The sequence below is a fragment of the Malaclemys terrapin genome, chromosome 11, assembly GCF_027887155.1.
Source record: "Malaclemys terrapin pileata isolate rMalTer1 chromosome 11, rMalTer1.hap1, whole genome shotgun sequence".
Classification (NCBI taxonomy): domain Eukaryota; kingdom Metazoa; phylum Chordata; order Testudines; family Emydidae; genus Malaclemys; species Malaclemys terrapin.
The window spans coordinates 67,037,159-67,053,390 of record NC_071515.1 but is presented as its reverse complement, the minus strand read 5'-3'; the positions used below and the strand labels follow the sequence as shown (position 1 = coordinate 67,053,390).

General features: G+C 45.9%; 1 protein-coding gene across 2 annotated transcripts in view; it reads right to left on the bottom strand.

Moving 5' to 3' along the window:
• The window catches only part of LOC128845283 (protein mono-ADP-ribosyltransferase PARP14-like), a 50,444-nt gene extending 43,283 nt beyond the window's left edge, over positions 1–7,161 (bottom strand). For both annotated transcript variants that reach the window (XM_054043741.1, XM_054043742.1), the window contains exons 1-3: positions 6,935–7,161; positions 1,121–1,260; positions 979–1,012 (exon numbers count right to left, since the gene is read on the bottom strand). In XM_054043741.1, coding sequence (XP_053899716.1) covers positions 979–1,012; positions 1,121–1,260; positions 6,935–7,121 — 361 coding nt within the window. In that variant the 5' untranslated portion in view covers positions 7,122–7,161. The remainder of the gene's footprint in view (positions 1–978; positions 1,013–1,120; positions 1,261–6,934) is intronic.
• Positions 7,162–16,232: the final 9,071 nt, after the last annotated feature.

Here is a 16,232-nt window from a genome sequence, read left to right as displayed (position 1 = left end):
AAGCGGCACAGAGCTTCAGGAAGAAGAGCTCAATGTGGTTTGAAAGCTTGTCTCTCTCACCAACAGAAGTCGGTCCAATAAAAGATATTACCACACCCACCTGGTTTCTCAGCTGCAATCAACCAGTTGAGGGAATATGCTATGGCTGCTGTAGTTCAGAGCTAGACTAATGATAAAAACTGGAGGAGAAAAATAGCTTTCACAAGAGTAACAAATTTAAAACTTTCTGCAGGAATTAGAGAGGAGGAGCAAAGCATTATAGGTGCTGATCCAGCAAAGCAATTAAGCATATGATAAACTTTCAGCACATGAATAATCCCTTTGAAGTCAATAATATTACTCACAGTGCTAAAAGTTAACTATGTACTTAAGTACTTTGCTGGACTGGGACATGACATCAGAGCCTGAGACGAGCCTACAGCAACAGATAATAGAATTCACTGATCATGTCCAAAACACTACTCCCTTCCAAGGGTTTGTCTGCACGGGAACTGGAAAATGTAAATTCCAGCTTGAGAAGACGTACCCACGCTAACTGTGATCGAGCTAGCACATTAAAAATAGAAGTGTATCCACGGTGGCATAGCCGTTTTGGTTATGGTTTTGGATGGCTAGCCCCGCCTGCCATGAGTGGCTACATTTCTGGTTTTAGCACACTAGCTTGATCACTTTCCAGCTGTTGTGTACACATACCCTAAGTTAACTGCCTTTCTGAATAACTACATTCAGTCCGGCTGCAGAAACCAAATCCAGGCAGAAAAAAAAAATCACATATTAGAATTTCTGCTGAATAAATCTCTACAGAGGATGCAGTTCAGCTTTTCTGATTTTTTCCTTGACTTCAATGGGTTCTACATTGAGCCAAGAATTAGGAGTCATTGTGGAAAGCGTTTTCTCTCCCTTAAAAGTAGTTTTTAATCTTCCATACATGAACATTATATACTTCAGATTTGTTTTTTGTTTTGAACAAAACGTTACCTGGTTCTTGGGGTTTGCTTGGTGTCTCGGACTCCTAAAACAAAAAGGACAGTAAGCCAATTAAAAACAGCATGTGACATTCTTGCTATTACTTCAAAACTCTGAACACTGCAGGTTAGGATTCTGTTTCATATTTATTTACCTCTTTAGGACCTGGCACTTCCCCGGACACGTCTTTTTTGGTTGCACCTGTTGTTTCAGGCTGCATGACAACCAGCTTTAATTTTCCTTTCGCTGCCCAGTCAAGCTCATGGATCTTTTTGTCAAGAACTCGCTGCCTCACTAAAGCACAAACAAAGAAAACTATTATAATCTTGGTAGAAGGGATGTTAGTCTATAGGTCTATGCACCATTATGGGCAACATACTCCTCCCTGCTGAGCACTATTAACAAATCATACCACAAACTCCAACAATTAAACAAGAACATTTAAAAAATCATGGCACTAGACTGATGGGCTAAACTTCATTCAATAAAACTGTTCTTCATTACTTCCCATTTCTTTCCCCTTGTTTGCATGTTGCCTAGTTACGGCTAATTCTGCTCCCATTGACTTCAGGGCAAGGAAGATCATGCCCTTAGGTTGCAGGCAGTTTGGGGAAGGGACCTTGTCACCACACCAGTCTCTAAAGCGCCTAGCACATTGTTGGTGCTATATAAATAAGAGACTAAATAATTAATAATACATACCCTCGCAATACAAAACGAATAATACATTAGTTTCCTCGTAATTTCCTTCCAATTGTTCCATTAGTAATAGTGGGGTGAGTAGAGGCATGGAACTGGGAGGGTGTTTGGTCCCCTAAACCCATAGATTTGAGGATCTTGAGGAATCTGCAGGAACATGGGGCTTCTACACAGCTCCCTGGGTTACCCCTTCCCCCATAGCAGCATGGTCCCCACTGGGTGATGCTCCAGAGCCCTCCTTTGGAGGGGTGCTGAATAAATATACATGAGGAGTTATTCATCTTAACCAACAGTAACTTCTGAGTAGATTTCTGACCTTAGGGGGCTGCAGGAAGTAGGGAATGAGGAAGCATAAAGTGTCAGAAAAGTGTTTTATTTGCAAGAGGGCAGAGAAGTGGGAAATATATATACGCCTGTTATTTGTATTACAGTAGCACCAGAAACACCAGTTAAATCAGAGTGCTTCACAAACACTGCAGCAAATGATCTACTCATGTGAATAAGGGTAATGTCTACACTACGAAATTAGGTCGATTTAATAGAAGTCGATTTTTTAGAAATCAGTTTGATACAGTCGATTGTGTGTGTCCCCACTAAGCGCATTAAGTTGGTGGTGTGCATGCACAGTACCGAGGCTAGCATCGACTTTCAGAGCATTGCACTGTGGTAGCTATACCACAGTTCCCTCAGTCTCCGCCGCCCATTGGAATTCTGGGTTGATCTCCCAATGTCTGATGGGGCAAAAACATTGTCGTGGGTGGTTCTGGGTACACGTCGTCAGGCCCCTCTCCCTCCCTCCGTGAAAGCAATGGCAAAAAATCGTTTCTCTCTTTTCACGGGTTACCCGTGCAGATGACATACCATGGCAAGCATGGACCCCGCTCAGCTCAGTCACCATATGTCTCCTGGGTGCTGCTGGCAGACACGGTACTGAAGTGCTACACAGCAGCATCCCCTTGCCTTGCGGACAGCAGACGGTGCAATCCGACTGCTAGCCATCATTGTCCAGTGGGTGCTCCTGGACGACCTCGGTTAGGTTGGTCGGGGGCACCTGGGCACACATGGGTGCTCCTGGCCGGCCTCGGTGAGGTCGGTCGCGGGCGCCTGAACAAAAATGGGAATGACTCCAGGTCATTCTTGTCTTTAAGTTTCATCTAATGGAGATTCAGTCCTGCCTGGAATATCATGCCAGCTGGAGGCTTCTGCCTCAGCCTGTTCTCCCAGTCGGCAGTACCGCACGGTCCCACCTACCCCAGCCTACCCTTTGCTCCCATGGCTCATGAAGCCTGAACAGTAGTAAGAAGCAGTTCAACTATAGGCTGAGCAAGTGCATAATGGTGGTAGAATGTGTCTTTGGACATTTAAAAGCTCACTGGCCCAGTTTACTGACTCGGTTAGACCTCAGCGAAACCAACATTCCCATCGTTATTACTGCTTCCTGTGTGCTCCACAATATCTGTGAGAGTAAGGGGGAGACGTTTATGGCGGGGTGGGAGGTTGAGGCAAATCGCCTGGCCGCTGATTACATGCAGCCAGACACCAGGGCAGTTAGAAGCGCACAGCACGGTGCGCCGTATATTAGAGAAGCTTTGAAAACCAGTTTCATGATTGGCCAGGCTACGGTGTGAAAGTTCTGTTTGTTTCTCCTTGATGAAAATCCACCCCCTTGGTTCACTCTACTTCCCTGTAAGCCAACCGCTCTCCCCTCCCCCCTTTGATCTCCGCTTGCAGAGGCAATAAAGTCATTGTTGTTTCAAATTCAGGCATTCTTTATTAATTCATCACACAAATGCGGGGGGGAGAATAACTGCCAAGGTAGCCCGGGAGGGGTGGAGAAAGAGGGAAGCACAGGGATGGGGTAGTTGTAGGGGCACCCCATAGAATGGCATACAGCTCATCATAGAAGCGGCATGTCTGGGGCGCTGACCTGGAGCGGCCATTTGCCTCTCTGGTAGGCTTCACGCGGCACTGCTGCGGGTCCCTGTTATAACCTCTGTCCTTCATGCCCTTGGAGATTTTTTTCAAATATTCTGGCATTTCGTCTTTTGGAACGGAGTTTGAATAGCACAGATTCGTCTCCCCACACAGCGATCATATGCAGTACCTCCCATTCAGTCCGTGCTGGAGCTCTTTTGCAATTCTGGGACTACATGGTCACCTGTGCTGATCAGCTTGCTACGCTGGCCAAACAGGAAATGAAATTCAAAAGTTCGTGAGGCTTTTCCTGTGTACCTGACCAGTGCATCAGTGTTAAGAGTGCTGTGCAGAGCGGTCACAATGGAGCACTCTGGGATAGCTCCCGGAGGCCAATACCATCGAATTACATCCACACTACCCCAAATTCGACCCAGCAGGGTTGATTTCAGCACTAATCCCCTTGTCGGGGAGTAGTACAGAAATCGATTTTAAGAGCCCTTTAAGTCGACAAAAATGGCTTCGTCATGTGGATGGGTGCAGGGTTAAAATTGATCTAAAGCTGCTAAATTCGACCTAAGCTCGTAGTGTAGACCAGGGCTAAGAGTCTGCACTGTCAGGGCCTATGGCTGTAACTTCTTCAGTGCAAGGACTATCTCTTACTATGTGTTCATAAATCATTCAGTGTAACTGGACCCCAATGCAACTGGTGTGTCTGCGCACTTTTGTAATACTAACAGGACTACTCATGTGTGTAAAGTTAAGCATGAGCATAAATATTTAGAGGTTTGGGGCATTAGGTGGATCTGGTCAATGCATTACGAGGGGAACCCATCACAGAGAATTTCCGCTGTGCATAGGAACGTAAGTATCATGGCATCGCTCAGAGCACATTAAAGGATTAATCCATTCTTGATACTGGATACAGAGTGTGCCATGAAACCAGAACTAATTTACTTCCTAGTACAGTGTTTTTGCACAACTGGCTCCATCTAGCAATTGCTTTTTTTTTTTTAAAGATGTGTTCCAAGTAAAAGATATATATGTGGCAGGATTGTGGTAGGGACAAATGAAAGGTCTTAATCAAAAAAATACACAAATATGCACAGCCTTCTGGGATGACGTTCAAAAATTACAAAAGAACACAAGAAATGAACATGAGAAAGTCTGAGATCTACTCAATCTGATGTGCATAGGAAAGGAAGAGTGGGCATATAAATGATACCCTCTCTCCATTCAGGAAATATGGCCCAACATTAGCAGATGTAAATTCTGTAGAGAAAAAGTTTGTAATAAATAATCTCGTATTACTGGACATTAACATAGCACTTTCCTCTCAAGTGCTTTACAGAGTTAGTGACAGAGACAATCTGGCCCAAACATGGCTATGCGGGGGAGTGTGGGAATTATAAGGTTTACTCCACACTTGTATGCAACCTGTCCAGTTCCCAAGTCAAGCATGTGGAGGCCAATACAACCTCCTGTTTGTCAGCAACTAGGTGCAGAATGGTGGAGACAGGTACAGATGGGAGGCAGAACTGTGGCGCCAACCCTCACGAAGCTTCGACAAGCAGAGCTGAGCTGACAAGAGGGAAGTAAGTTCTGCCCTGTAAAAGGCTGCAGTAACTTCTCTTATCCTTCAGATCATAATTTCTTCCCAAGACTCCTCATGGGGCAATGTGCTTACACGCTGCCCCTTACTCAGGGCAGGAGCAAAGGCTCCATCTACCCCTTGTATATATGCAAGAAACATTTCACCCAGCATTGAAATGCAGCCACCTCAGGTGTGATACACAGGAACTGTTTAATAACACACAGCCACACGACACAAGCGTTGCTGGGACCCCGCTGACTTCAAAATCATATTTCTGGCTGAACTCCCCTCCCCCGCATAGTTACAAGAACAAAAGATTGGGGGAGGGGGAATTGTTCTCTTTCCCCCCAGTTTGCTCAACTTCTGCAACATCGTGTAGAATCGTTTTCACTGTTTCCTCTGCACAGTCAGTCAGTTTCCCTTGTTCAGGGTGGTATCTCACACCAGAACAGGAGAGAGAAAAATATTTGAAAAAATATATATTTTTTTAAAATACCAGTGGCACAAAAATTGGCAGGGGCAGGCGCAATACAATAACTGGCTTTTCAAAAGTGACTAGACTTCATACTGATGGTATCTTTTTAAGGACCGGAAGAGAGGAATAGCCTAGTTAATTGAAACAGGACCTTCTGACACATACTCTCTTAGAATACATTTATTTCCAGGGGCAGCAGGGAGGGGGAGCTTGCAGGAGCTGTAGCCTCCCTAAAATTTGCCTTGGCCCCCCCATAGCCACCCCTCCCAGCACAAAGGTCGCCCTTACTTCTGCAGTTCTGTGCTGCTGCTGGTGGCGGTGCTATCCTTAGAGCTGGGTGCCAAGGCAGCAGCCACTGCACTTTCACCACCCAGCTGTGAAAGCAGCGTGGCCAGCAGCAGCAAAGAAGGAGGCCATATGAGCACAGGGAAGGGCAGAACATGGAAATAACAAAGGTGGAGAGGGAGCATCCAGGGAGAGAGATGGGGAGGAGCGTGCACAAGAGTGGGGGTTCAGAGGCAGGGGGAGGTGGGGCTTGGTTAGGGGAGGGGGTCACAGAACAGGGGAAGGGGGACAGGCATAGGGATCATTCATGGATGGGGAAAGGGGAGGATGTATAGAGGAAGGGGAACTACCTTGGGGAGGATGCACAGATAAGAGGGAATCACAGCAGGCTGAGGTGACATGCTATAGGGAATGGGGGGCACAGACAGCCCCGAACAGAAGGAGTGTGGGTTGGGGAGGAACCCCAGTCGTGCAGGAGGGGACTAGCAGACCCTGTGAGGAGGGGACTGGCAGACACAGTGACCAGACGTCCTGATTTTATAGGGACACTCCCAATAGTTGGGGCTTTTTCTTATATAGGCGCCTATTACCCGCACCCCCATCCTGACTGTTCACACTTGCTGTCAGGTCACCCTACAGAGGGCGGAGCTGGGCACAGGCACGGGGCCCTGGCCAGCTGGGGGCGCAGGGGACGCTGCTGCTGCGAGAGGGGTGGGCCGGGCTGTCCGAGGGCTGCTGGCCGCGGGCTCGGGGGCCCTTCCCGCCAAGGCAGGCAACGAGGGGCCACAGCCCTCAAGCTCAGGCCCTGCGTGGGGGCGGGGGAGCCTCAGTGCCCCCCTGGGTGTGCCCACAAGCGCTGTAATCACACCCCCCAGCGCGCCATTTTCTGTCTCGCCCATCTCAGCTCCCCCCACCGCCAGGGGCCGGCGCCGCCCCGGGTTATACCCAAACTGCAAATAATAAACATCAAGAGACGGGTCAGGGTGTTCCCCCCCCCCTACCTTCCTCCTGGGCGAAGCAAACCAGGACCTGGCCGGGCCGCTCCTGGATCTCGCACTCCCCCCCTCCGGATTTCTTCCCGCTCTGGAAGTAGCACAGGAGTTTCTTCCTCAGGTTCTTGGGGAGCCCCGAGCCCCCCCAGTCCCCCTCCACCAGCAGCGGGAAGGGGCACTTCGCCTCCCCGGCCATGACCAGCTAGTTCTGAGCGGCAGACTGGCCACGGGAGGGAATCTACCGCCCTGAAAAACGCCCCGGTTGCTGTGCTTTCACTTTCATTTCCCGGAAAGCGCCTCCCAGAGTTTCTTTTCTGTAACGTGACCCAGGCCTGACTCTGAGCTAGGAAAGTGGGGAAGGGGCAGGCACTGGCTTTGCACGTGCAGCACCTCGCCCACCCCCCTTGCAGCGTGCCATGACCCAAAGTGGGGAGGTTTATCTGGGGCACCCTGCAAGCCTCCAGTCTCACGCCCAGGCACACCCCCTCCTCTGCCAGCGCACCCCTACATGCATCTGGACAAAAAAAGCACAACAAAGATAAAGCAGCATGTAACGATGCTGGCTTCGGTGGGACCCAACTGAGAGTACCAATTCAGGACAAATTGCTGAGAGCGGAGCAGTTACAACCCAAGGCTGGGGTTCCTTTGCACACCAAGGCAAACCAAACCAGCCAGCCAGAGAGGACTTTGGTTTTACCCCACTGGCCAACCATAAGTCACACAAGCAATTCCCTTAGACACTCCAGTTTCCCAGTACCGGTGCCATTTGTTATGGGGATGAATGGTTATGAAAGCCAATGCCCCAGTAAAATAAAAAAGGTTCTCCCGATCCCAAAGGACCAAGTCCCAGACCCAGGTCTATATACAAATCAGATCTTACTCACAAATCGTGCTGTTGCCAATCCTTTAGAATCTAAAATCTAAAGGTTTATTCACAAAAGGAAAAAGATATAGATGAGAGCTAGAATTGGTTAAATGGAATCAATTACATACAGTAATGGCAAAGTTCTTGGTTCAGACTTGTAGCAGTGATGGAATAAGCTGCATGTTTAAATCAAGTCTCTGGAGTACATCCATGGCTGGGATGGGTCATTCAGTCCTTTGTTCAGAGCTTCAGTTTGTAGCAAAGTTCCTCCAGAGGCAAGAAGCAGGATTGAAGACCAAATGGAGGAGTTTTCAGGGCCTTTTATATCCTCTGCCCTGTGGAAGATCATAGCAAGAAGATGGAGCCTGGAGTCACATAGGCAAGCCACATGTCCATGCATGACTCAGTTCTTTACAGGGCAATGCCATTGTTTACATTTTAGTTTGAACATTCACAGGAAAGCTCAGATGTGTATTGGCGTCTCCCAAAGTTCATTGTTAGACAAGTGTTCCTTGATTGAGCACTTACTGAGAATAGTCCTTTCTTAAGAAGCTGACCAAATGCTTCACTGAGGTGTCTTAGAATCAGAACACATTGAGATACAAGTACATAGCCAATATTCATAACTTTAACTACAAAAATGATACATCTGTTGCCGGCACAGAGTGCCCGAGGACAGCAACAGCGGGGTCCGTTGCCCGGAGTGCTTCGCGCCAATGAATACACCAGGGTGGAGAAGCAATCAACGTTTATTTGAGATCTCAAAGTGGTGCAAGGAGACAGGCACGTCTCAAATCAAGCACACCAACATAAGCAGCCTTTGTCTTTTATACAGTTTGTAACTAAGCCTTTCCCTTCTTCCCCCGTCCTTTCTCACCCCCCCTCCTCCATTCCCACCTCTCCCCCTTTCTCCCTCTGGTTACATTACACGACCTTGGCTGTGCAGCTTGTTCTCACTGTTTCTTTCTGAAAGCAATCTTGTCCTTCAGCTAGAAGCATGTAGGTTTCCCTTATCACTACTGCTTCCCAGCTGCTGGCCTGTGAGGTTAGTAAAATTTAACATGCAAGGGCTTTGATTCACTTAGGCCTAGAGCAGGGGGGCTTCATCGACTCTTGGGTCTTCCAACCCCCCGAGTTACCTAGGGTGAAGCCTAGTGACACCAACACATACATACAGATAGTATAATCATAAACAGCAAATTATAACCTTTCCATAGACACCTTACACGACAACCTTTGTACAATATTTGCTGCAGATATATAACAGTGGTTGCAACAGTGATCTATACGGTCATAGGTTATGTCAGTAACATCACATCACACAACTGGGGACACCCTCCCCCCTTGCCCAGTTTAAAGGGTTGTAAAATGAAAGAAATCAAGGACCCCAGTGGTTGTGGGACAATCTGCTAGAAATACACTCATCTATGTAATGAGATTTCAGGATTGTCTCCTCTGTCACTGTAAACACTTGAAGGTTGGTTGTTAGTGGAAAGGGATGGAAACAGCTACAAGCATGCTGGAGAGCTCTTTTTGTTGAGACTGTCACCAGGTTAGATCATCATGGGGATTCATGATCTGTTACTGTCCAATTTTTTAACTTAGCCATTGTCAACTTTTTTACACTTTCTGAATTAGACCCCTGTGACAGCAGGAGTTTTCACTGGCCTAGTCTTTTATAGCCTTCTAAATACTTCTGCAGTGCAAGGATCCCTAGGAAGGGGAATTTCCACTATACAGTCTAGTAAGTCCTAGCACTTCACCCTATGAATAAAATGGAAAAAGGTTAGATTTGCTGAAAGTTTTGAATTACAGCTGGCACTTCTGAGCCTCCTGCTGGGAGCAGCCATGTTGTGGGGACTGTGTGTCATGTGTGAAAGTATGCAGTGTTGAAGCAGTGTTGATCCCAGGATATTAGAAAGATACAGTAAGGTGTAAAAGTGGCAGTGTGAAGGTCCAGTCCCTGGCCAGCCTGAGAATATGGAGCCTACAAACTTGGCATAACTGAGAATTGCAGCTATCGGCTATTGCTCTTCCCTTTAGCCACACCACCTCCCTCTCTATTACAACAGTTAATATTTAATACTTTTTTGTTGTAATTTTTTATTTCCCCTCCCATACACAAAACCAAAAACCAATCTAGGAAGAAAACAAATATATGGAAATAAAAATACTGGGCTCAAATCCGCAACTGAGGCAAAGTTATTCTCAGAAGGAAAGTGGACAAAGGGAGTTTTCAGCAACCTTTATGGTCCTCTGGCCCTGTCCTGGATAACTCTGGTTGTCCACTATGGTGCACTGAATAATGTAAAGCAGCCTCAGGGCTGATCTAAATTAGCCCTGGCTACCTATTTTTCTAAGGGGCCATTCTGAGAGCTGTAAATCAGCAATGGCACCCAGCCACCCCCTCTTTCCTCTGGCCTATGGTGTCCCCCTGTGTTTCACAAGGTGTGAGAAGTCAGTTGAATTTAAAGGCTGCTCCAGCACAAAATAGCCAGGGTGGGAGGCTGAGGAACTGGCCTGTATATATACACAACAATATAGCTTCTACTAGTGCTTAGTGGATAACTTAGAGAATAACTTAGTGGCAATTACAATTTACAATAGTCTCCTAAAATCAGATGCATTCGTGGATCTGAGCCCATGCATAGCTCCAGTGACTTCCATGGGACTCCACACAGGTGGAAAGATCTCTCTGCACAAGTCCAGCTGCAGGAGAGAGATTATGAAGGACATACAGAATAATTAAGAATGAGGAGTAAAGGGGTAGCAGCTATTAAATAAGTTACCCATTTTAGACAAGGCTCTATGTTTTACTGACATCAAACAAGATGTTTATATTTTTTAGTGTTAAAGGGACATCCTTACATTTAGCTAATGTCAAAATAAGAGAAACAATATTTTCAGTCCTACACCCACCCCTGTGATTTCTTGACTATCTTGTAGCTTTACACCACATTTTATTATTTCAAGAAATGTTTCTGTCCCCTGTTGCTGTGTAAAATAGTGGTTCTCAGCCTTTCCAGACTACTGTATCCCTTTCAGGAGTCTGAAGCCCCGAGTCCCATCGCCCAGAGCTTGGGCCCGAGCCCCACCACCCAGGGCTGAAGTATATAACTTAGCTTCACGGGGCCCCCTGTGGCATGGGATCCCGGACAATTGCCCTGCTTGCCATCCCCTAATGCCAGCCTTGCACTTGCAATCGCCTTAAACTCATCCCATGACCCCCCCGGTTGAGAAACACTGCTAGGTGAGTTGATGTAGCCCCTGGAAGACCTCTGCGTGCCCCAGGTGTATGCATATCCCTGGTTGAGAACTACTGGTGTAAAAGGCCCACACAAACAACAGATAAAACTGACTCTACATAAATTGCATTTCACAGCAATGTAAATAAACTGGGGGAAAACACACCTTTTTTCACTACTCTTATTCAGTTATAGTTATCTTAGGCATTGTTTGTGGTAAGAAAAGTATTTTCAGATTTAGTTGACGGTATCTCTTTAAAAGGATATCGCTAGCCTAAATTTGGACCAAAATTTATATGTTTAAAAACAAGCTTTTATAGAAATCTACTACATTTTTTCCACTCTTTAGAAAATAATTCTAATGAAAACAGTTGCTTTTAAACAAAAATATTCCTCTGCATAGGCGCCAACTTCTCCTGGCACTGGTGGGTGCTCACGCGCCCCTCTCCCCCACCCCCGTTCCAACCCCTTCCCCAAAGTCCCTGCCCCAACTCCCCCCCCCGCCCCTATTGGACTCCTTCACCAAATCCCCACCCCGGCCCCACTTCTTTCCCAAGCACACCACATTCCGCTCCTCCCCCCTCCCTCCCACAGCTTGGGCAGCAAATGCTGGGAGGAGAAGCGGAGATGACATGCTAAGGGGCAGAGGTGAGCTGGGGCGGGGAGGCTGGGCAGGGAGTTTGGCTGCCGATGGGTGCAGAGCATCCACCAATTTTTTCCCGGAGCACCCATGGAGTTGGCACCTATGTTCCTCTGCACTGTTTGGATGTAGATTAAGCTAAACTGGAACAAGGCACTCTTATTCCAGAATCAGCGTGCACACATGGAGTTATTCAGGAACATTTATTCCCAAATAACTACTCTTGGGTAGATATTCCTGAATAATTCCATGTGTAGACAAGCCCTAAGATCCTGAAAGCAAAACTGACTGTATTATTGTCTGAGATGAGAAATGCGAAAAGGAAACAAAGGCCATAAATATTGATGTAAACTGGATTTTGATAGTTCTTTCAGTAGTGTGTTATGGGTAACATAGGAAAATAAGTGTGTTGATTTATAAGGTAAGAGTGAAATCCTGGCCTTGTTGAAGTCAATTGCAAAACTCCCATTAACTTAAAGAAGGCCAACATTTCAATCTAAAAGTTGGCAGCATTCCTCCAAACATAATATTTTTCTTCTGTATGCTTAACCTGGTGGTTCCCAAACATTTTTTCCACCAAGGACCCCTTTGGCATCTGACTAAATTTCCCAGACCCCTTTCATTTTTTATTAGTTTAATGTCATCATTATTCTATTAGGTTTAAAAAAATATTTTTGTCATTAAAATAAGACTCCAAGGAACCAAAAGTAAGCAGCCTTCAATTACAAATTACCGGTATTTATTTATTACAACCATTAAACTAAAGAAGAACAGGAGTACTTGTGGCACCTTAGAGACTAACAAATTTATTAGAGCATAAGCTTTCGTGGACTACAGCCCAGAAGTGGGCTGTAGTCCACGAAAGCTTATGCTCTAATAAATTTGTTAGTCTCTAAGGTGCCACAAGTACTCCTGTTCTTCTTTTTGCGGATACAGACTAACACGGCTGCTACTCTGAAACCAACCATTAAACTGTGTATCAAACTATTGGTAGGTATTGTCATTAGGATATGATGGAAAATAATTGTAATATACGTTTATGATTAAGTAATCATAGGTACTGATATAAACATATGAAAAAATGCTATGGTTAAAACGAATTAAAATTTAAAACTGAAATAAAAGAAAAATACTATGTTACTCAGTGTGATGGAAGGGGCTGCTTTTGGGAACACAATTTTGATACATTCAGCGCAATATTTGAAAATTTCAGCCTCAGATCTTGTTCTGCGTCCAGCTTGTGTCTATATTTTGATTTTAATGAGACAAGTACTGAGAAACCACTTTCACACAAAGTTAGTGAACAGAATTAAAAATGCCACAGCTCTGACAGCCTTAGATACTCTGACTTCTGTTGCAGCCAGAATGGGATCAATGAGTGCTTTTTAAAGTCCATCTTCAAATCTCCATTACACGCCAATTCAATAAGTTCCTTCTGTTCTTCAATACTCAATTCCTTTGATGGTTTTGCTTCTTTGGCAAACGGGTCTTAAATCCAATTGTTGGCATCAGTCTTCACAGGAAAGTATTCTTGGAAGTTGTCCTTGAGATTTACCAAGTGCTGAAGAGTATTATGTTTTACATTTTCATCGAGTTAAATCATTTCCCCACAAAAATGAATCTAAGAATGGCAAACAATCAAAACTGTCATTTGTCATATGATGACACCACAACTAAAGCTTGTTTATCATGGTTTATATTTTGTCTTGCACATCAGACATGATTACTGATATTCCCTGTGTAATGAGAGAGTTTGCTTTTAGCTGTTTTGAAAAATCTTGCAGCACCTTGATAGAGATGGGCAGAGAAAAACTGAAAAAGGGGTTTAAATATCACAAAAATTTCATCTCTCTGAATTAATATAATTAAGATGGTGACAGTATCAGGACACTTTGACTTGCATAAAAAAGCAGTTAGTTTTAAGATTAAGGCTTTAGATAAATAGTAATTAGTGATAGTTTAAAGTTAAAAATCCAAAATGGCAGATGCCATAATTATGAAAGACACAGGGTTAGGGTATGGAAAGTTCTCATAGGAGGAGCTTTGCAATCCAAAAATAGGTCAGAGGGAGGTGCTCTACCCAAGATGGTGTCAGGGGGAAGAGCTTTACTATCTAAAAATAGGATGTCCTCAGGAGAGGAGCTAGAAGCTGATTGGCTGAGATGAGCTTGAGACAGCAGCCAGTATATTAGGCTAACAGCTAGCAGGGTAGAGAGAGTGACTGTCTGTCTGTCCAGACAGATAAGATCAAGCTGCATCTACCTGAAGAAGCAGCTACCTGGAAGTAGTAGCAGAAGCTCCTGAGACAGCAGCTCGAAGCTGCCAGAAGCATCAGTATTAGAATATAACAGCTATGGAAGCCTCTAAGGCAGACAGCCTGAGGGAGAAGGTGGCAGCAGCTTTAACTGCCACTACAGCGAAAGCTCCTTCAGGACAAACAGCTACCTCGACTCGGTGGAGACAGCACAGCCATCATCTCCGGTGCCAACCCCACCCAACAGAACAGAAGGACCCCTCAGATGAGTCAGAGGAAACTGAGAAGAAAGAGTGTAAGTCTGATTTTGCCATCTCCTATTAAAGGATGTTGGTGTGCCTGTCAGTAAAGCTGGATGCATGTGTTTGAGTGAGATCCACCCATCCTGTGATTGGCAGGATCACTGCTCACAGAATGTTAGTGTTAAGCAAATGATTTAATTAAATCTGTAACATTGTAACAGCCTCTTGTACGTGCGTGTAAAAGTCATGCATACTACGTTATATTAAATAGTGTTTAATGTTATAATCAGATACCATTAAGGCCTTTGTGTATGCAGGGTCTCCATATGCCTATTACAGTGTAACTACTATATGATCTGTGTATTGTTTTTTTTAAATTTGTTGCGCCACTTTAGTGTACGATTTTTAAATGTAATTCTATTGTGTTTACTATTTTATGTATTCTCGCTTCATTAGATACATTGTAGCTACTTATTTCTTTTAAATAAATATTATTTTGTTTTTGAAGAATTGCTCCTTGTGTGTCGGTTCTTGAGCGGAAGGCTGTATCCATGTCCTTCCAAGGGTTAGCACGATTAGCCTGCTCTGGGAGGTCCTCTGAGGGTCTGAGATAAACCCCCTGGTAATAACCTGGCAATTCCTTTAGGGTGGAGCACTACCTTATTACTAGGGCCCTACCAAATTCACAGCCATGAAAATCTGGTCTCCCCCTTGAAATCTTTTTTTTTTTTTTTTGGTGTGCTTTTACCTATACTATATAGATTTCAGGGGGAATATCAGTGTTTCTCAAATTGGGGGTCCTGACCGAAAAGGGAGTTGCAGGGTGGTCACAAGGTTATTTTAGGGGGGTTGCGGTATTGCCACCCTTACTTCTGCGCTGCCTTCAGAGCTGGGCGGCCAGAGAGTGGCAGCTGTTGGCCGGGCGCCCAGCTCTGAAAGCAGCACCTCACCAGCAGCAGCGTAGAAGTAAGGTTGGCAATATCATACCAGGCCATCCTTCCTCCTGCGCTGCTGGTGGTGGTATTTTAAAAATCCTATGACCGTGAAATTGACCAAAATGGACTGTGAATTTGGTAGGGCCCTACTTATTACCCCTTTGGATAAAGCAAATTGCATAGTCTTAGGAAATCATTATTGGAATGCCAGAGCCCCGCTGCCAGAGCCCTGGGGTAGCGGCACCAGGGCTTGGGCGGTGATTTAAAGGGCCTGGGGCTCCGGCTGCCGCTACCATCCCAGGCCCTTTAAATTGCTGCCAGAGCCCCACTGCTGGAGCTGGCGTAGATTTAAAGGGCCGGGGCGGTATCGGCGGCCGAAGCCCCGGGCCCTTTAAATTGCCGCCCGAGCGCCTCTGCCAGAGCCCCGGGGTCGCAGCGGCAGCTAGGACCCCGGGGCTCTGTCGGCAATTTAAAGGGCCCAGGGCTCTGCTGCAGTAGTGGCGGCTGGGAGCCCCAGGCCCTTTAAATCACCGCTGGAGCCCCCGGCCACAGCTCCTACCCTGGGGCTCTGGCAGCAGAGCTCAGGCGGCGATTTCAAGGGCCCAGGGCTCCGCTGCGGTAGCAGCGGCCAGAGCCCCAGCCCTTCAAATGACCCCTGAGCTCCAGGGCTCCCAGCAGCCTCTGCAGCTGGTAACTCCGGCAGTGATTTAAAGTGCCCGGGGCTCTCAGCCGCCAATACCGCAGCCGGAGCCCGGGGCCCTATAAATCTTGATGTAAAGGGCCCCAGGCTCTAAAGGCTCCACCCCTTCCAGTTGAGGCCCTGCTCAGGACTCCAGAGTACTGGTAAGTCGTTTAAATTACTTTCACCTCTGGTGTTTTCTAGCTAAATTATGGCTGAGTTTGGTTGGTACAATAACTCCTCACTTACTGTTGTAGTTATGTTTCTGAAAAATGCTATTTTAAGCAAAATGATGTTAAGCGAATCCAATTTCCCCATAAAAATTAATGTAAATGGGGGCGGGGGAGTTAGGTTCCAGGGAAATTTTTTTCGCCAGACAAAAGAATATATTATATATATATATATATATATATATACACACACACACACAGACAGCATAAGTTTTAA